The sequence below is a fragment of the Ixodes scapularis genome, unplaced genomic scaffold (assembly GCF_016920785.2).
Source record: "Ixodes scapularis isolate PalLabHiFi unplaced genomic scaffold, ASM1692078v2 PGA_scaffold10__122_contigs__length_95168666, whole genome shotgun sequence".
Lineage (NCBI taxonomy): Eukaryota > Metazoa > Arthropoda > Arachnida > Ixodida > Ixodidae > Ixodes > Ixodes scapularis.
The window spans coordinates 41,195,992-41,200,997 of record NW_024609836.1 but is presented as its reverse complement, the minus strand read 5'-3'; the positions used below and the strand labels follow the sequence as shown (position 1 = coordinate 41,200,997).

At 45.5% G+C, this 5,006-nt stretch overlaps 1 protein-coding gene across 1 annotated transcript; it reads right to left on the bottom strand.

The window, feature by feature from the left end:
* Nucleotides 1-2,563: 2,563 nt before the first annotated feature.
* Nucleotides 2,564-3,403, bottom strand: LOC120842476. Its single transcript, XM_040213606.1, has 3 exons — nucleotides 3,244-3,403; nucleotides 2,817-3,043; nucleotides 2,564-2,731 (listed from the first exon to the last, which is right to left on the bottom strand). The coding sequence occupies exons 1-3, from the start codon at nucleotides 3,401-3,403 to the stop codon at nucleotides 2,564-2,566; spliced, it is 555 nt and encodes a 184-aa protein (XP_040069540.1).
* Between the last annotated feature and the right edge of the window lie 1,603 nt (nucleotides 3,404-5,006).

The window sequence follows — 5,006 nt, the reverse complement described above, 5'->3', positions numbered from 1 at the left end:
CTCACTGTGGTACAATCCCTACAAAGTATCCAAAAACATCTTTTACATCAAACACAATACAAAGACGGTATCGGTACTCCTAATAAGTTAATTGACATTGTAAAATTACCGGCGTAAGATACTGTAGTGGCCAGGTCCCGTGAAGGTATGATACCTTAAATAGTCTCCCAACATTTCAACAACTGAAGTTTTTTCCACATACTAACTTTTAAAGAGACTGTATAACACTTTTTGACACGAAAGCTCAAAATCGTTTGCTCCAAAACCCGTTGTTCCCCGCTACAAGAGCTGCTCCAAATCACCATTTGTCAGTTTCACCACTGCAATCGTCCTTCCGGTTCTGCTCAGTTCCTGTGTCCTATCTCCACCCTAGTCCGATTAAATCTAAATGAGCACTGTTCTAACTTCCGGATGAATATCGCTACTACGAGTACATTGATGCACATTAAAAACCCCAGGCTAGCAGTTGCACCACAGTGCACACATTTCTCGTCTTATTTATGTAAATCTTGTCATCCAAGGTCGTGCTGTCCAGACATATAACATCTAATTTGCTTTTTCTTTTCCTTTTAACACACTGCATCATTCTGAAAATAAGGTTTTTGAGAGCAGATGAAACAACTTTCTTGACATTTTGTAAACGCAAGTATGAATTCCGAGACTCAAAAATTTCTCAGCGTGAATCTGTCATGTAAAATGAAGGTAGAACTAGGAGAAACAAGTCGAGCTTGGGCTTATGTTCAAAAGAAGAGGCAGGCCCAGGCTAGGTTTGTCAGACCATATTGGGCCAGCCATAAAATTCAGGCTAGAGCATGTCTCTGCTAAAGCCCAAGAAATACATGGTATTACATACTCATGCAAAATATGGTTGGGTCATGTTGATCATACCTCAAGAAGGTTCTGTTCAGCATTGGCAGGCCTCTTGTGGCAGGCTTGCAGGTGCTTACCGAGTTGAAGAGCACAGGCCAGGTGGGCCGCTGGGCTATCAAGATGCCCCTGGCACACAGGGCGATGTTTGGGCTGACATACGTCTGGAATTCATGCAGTGCCATGGGCTGCTGGTAGGACGGTGGGCTGGCCTCGGGGACTGGACCTAAACTTGAGTTTGTGCCTAACACCTGCACACATCTCGGGTGCTTGGCGAAGGGAGAGCCCCCAGTATACTGAGGCCCCTTCTCAGGTCTTGGATTGCCTCTTCCATCTCTCCGAGGGCCCTCGGATGCTTCCTCGCATCGTAAAGTCTGAAGTCGACGAGTTTGGAAGACCCGCCTTCTCGCACACTCCTTCAGTCGACATCGTCGACGCTGGTGGCAGCAATTTGGGGGCCACAGGGATGCCGCATTGTTAAGGGAGTTCCGTGCAGCTAACCTCGGGGGGAGCTTCCTTGTAGCCCTGGCCCTTGAGGAGGGCAACTGGTAGCAGCAATGCCAAGGCATGGTTGCAGAGTCTCTCTTTGGCAGCACACTCGGAGCTGCTCACCTCAGCAAAGCCGTCCGCCTCAAATGTTGCCGTCGTGCAGTATGGCTTGCCAGTTTTTTTCTAACTGTGGAAGCAACTCCCGTGCACTACCACGAAGGTATCCATTCTGCATTGAACCAAAATAGATATCACTTTACGAACTCCAGCGAAATACGCAATCATCAAACTTGCCCACAAAGAAACATCTCTGTTTCGATAGAGCTGGGCTTCAAGTAGCTGTCGGTGCGGAATTTGTATCTACGCTGTCGATTCCAGTCTGTAGTTTTACAAACGGCGTAGTATCTGTTGACGCTTTTGTTGGTCAGGGAGCTTGATGCACTTGTTGGCAACTTTCTTCTTGAGGGTGACAAATAAGTTTGACTTGGCTTAGCAGTGATTTGATAGGAAATATACAATTTGGAGTTCTTATGAGCGAAAGAAATAACACACATCCGGGGATCGCATGACGCCCCCCCCATGCTTGCCGAGTCTCGCATACCGACTGATTTGGTCAGCCCTAGGAAGCTTGCAGACTTAAATCCGCTGATGAATCATGGAAACAAAGGTTCAAGTGTGTCCAAAAATGCCAAAAATGTCCACAATCTAATTAAGGTTTCTTCGGATCTCATTTCCTAAGAGAATCTTACCACTCAGTCCCTTTGGGACGTTAAGAGACAATGGTTGCTCCACGAGTTTTTGCCAATTCTCTCTTCTGGATGCTCCAAGTTCTGGGTGTCAAGCCTCAGTTGCAACAGCTTGGATGTATCGGTCGCTCGGTTTGTTGAGGAGGACTTTCCGGAAAGACGGTCATTCGGGCGGCTTAACCACTGCTACCCACCGTAGGGAGAACCCTGATTGGATACCCTACTATATAGACGGAATTTTCGGGGACGAATTAGGCAATTGCATGCACATACATGTCATTATTATGGCGAACTCTCATCATGAACGCCTTTTGGGGGTACAGATTTCGTGCATAATAACGGGACGTCACTGCACTTGATTACCAGACATTGTATTTAAAGTTTTTAGCATTAATCAATGAACTGCACAGTAATGCTTAAAAAATGGACCATATCGCTAAGCCGTTAAACAAATATTGATATTACCTTTCGAGCATGCCAGCCGGAGGGAATGCCTGGGACTTTGAGGCGACATTGATGAGGACACTCTGGAACGCCTCAAGGACGTACGTCTGGCCATGGGGAGACATCTGGCCGACGTCCTTCAGGAGCCGCTTGTCCACGGGGATTTTTTTTAGGTAGTCATGAGCCTGGGAGTGCAGATAGGACATGGTTTAGAATGAGCACCCTCAGTTTGGAGAACAAAAAACTTCTGGGATCCACTCACTTTCTTGCTCTCTCTGGTATCTCATTGTGCAGACACCTAGGATAGCTGCCGCCATGGCCCGCGTGTTTGTTGATGGCATGGTTCTGGAGACTGAGCCACACGTCGGCAGTCAGTTTCCTGTTGCCCGCCCCAGCCTTGGCCGAATAGTAGAGGTGGTTGGTGGTTGCCTGCACCCATATTTGAAGTTCTTGGCAGCCGGCTCGTTTGCTTGCTGCCGCCATCTTTTTGTTCACCCCTAAAAATTACAAAGCAACTTCATGGAATCCTGCAGCAGCTTCACTAGAAAATGTCACCTACATAAATAGGCTTTGACAGTTGCTTACTTTTGGAGATGTGCCAAAATTTCGAAATAGTCGGAAATTTTGGGCTTCTGTGTTTCTATGTGCTTTCGTATGGCAGGGTGGCGGTCAGTCCCCAAGGATCAGATGTGGATACCTGTGCCATAGAATTTCGTTGTGCAGAATAATAATTGAGTACACAATTTTGAACAGTATGGAAGCACTATGAATGTCGAACAGAATATCAGCATACATTTCTCCTTGAAAAATTCCAGCTGCTTGATAAGGCCTTCCTTTTCCATGTTGACACTTGCCATTGCTCACTCTGACTAAGAACAGAAGTGTGACTCAAATCACTTGTGCATGACAGTGCAATCAGCAAATTATACCTAATTATAAAAGCGTACATATAGAATCATGAAACTTGTGATTGTTTTACTACATGAAAAATCACCTGTCCTAGCTGGGCCTGCACAATGTAAAGAATCTTGTTGATATGCTGGACGTGAGCCGAGTATGTGAGGTACTTTGCAGAAAACCCAGGAGAATCGAACTGTCCATTGGCCGTGATGTCAACTTCTCGATTGTCCAGCTGACTGATCAGCTCTTGTTGCTCTTGCAGCCATATCTATTCATGAAAATGAATGTTTCTGTAGAAATTCTAAAAATGTGCTGCCATAATGTAGTATTTTCGAGAATGCATAGGAAAAATAAAATTAATTAGTTCACTAGCCCATAGCATGTGACATACATAATTTTTTTTCTTTTTCATTGCACTAAATAAAAACAATAACTAATGTTAGGGTTTTTTCAACCCTGGGGCTATATTTGGGGATCATGGGCACCACTAGAAGACTTGAAATGGGACATTTAGCTAATGAAGAAACATTCCAATTGAAGAACAGAATGAGCGGGTTGGTAACGATAATTAAACTCGAGGTAGAAGACGAGGAGAATGTACAACCACAAACTTCCAACTAGCAACAACATTTATTGACACCGAGAGTTTGCTTATATAAAGGAAAAGGTGAAAAAAAGGTGTAAAGAAGGAGCACTATGCCGTCGAGGGTGGGTTCAGAATTAAAGAAATTTCAAGACATAGCTCTCTTCCTGTGAAAAATAAGGCAAACATTCTTTACATTTAGTACAAAAGCCGTCGACCAAGTTCCCTGACAGTGGTGCTTGTGGCAGCATTTCCCCATTGGTGCAGCAAACGGACGACACAGGCATGTGCTTTCTGGATCTCTCATGCGATGGTGTATAAGCACAACCCTCTGCTCACTTTTCGGCACTAAAAATGTAATGAATGTTTCAGAGGAAGGGTGCTACACCTGGGAATAAGCTTGATTTTGAGTATAAAAATGCTGTAACATTGTTCCTTTAGAATGTTCCTCACCTTTGCCACTGCAGGGAAAAGGAGGGCGTTCTATACATGTTGTACATCTGATCGCTCATCACCTCGACGTTATCTGGCACAGCATCCGATATGTGTTTGTCACTTTGGCTCCAGAGAAGAGCAGGTGGCTTGTGAGCGGAAGGTTTCCTGCACCTCTTCCATTGATGATGGGCTGGGTACTCCACTTCCACACGTGCTCAAGAGGGCAGAGGCTGATCACTGGTGAGCGTACCCTGGCTCGTGATGTCATTTTGGCAGGGTCTTGAGCACTCCTGGCATGTCCTGAAGAGTTCTCTCTGGCAGCTCTCAAAGACCAGGAACTGGCATTCTTTTTCTGCTGCTAGTGGACTTGACGCAGTTTGCCCGTCACTGGAATGGGCTTATGTCAAGTGCTTTTCACAAATTCTAGGCGTACATACGCATAGCTCACCTCTTGAAACCTTCGACATAGCGGGATGGAGAGTATGTTGCATCGGACTCTGGCACGCTGCTGGGAGTAGGAGATATGCAGTTGCGTGGCACCT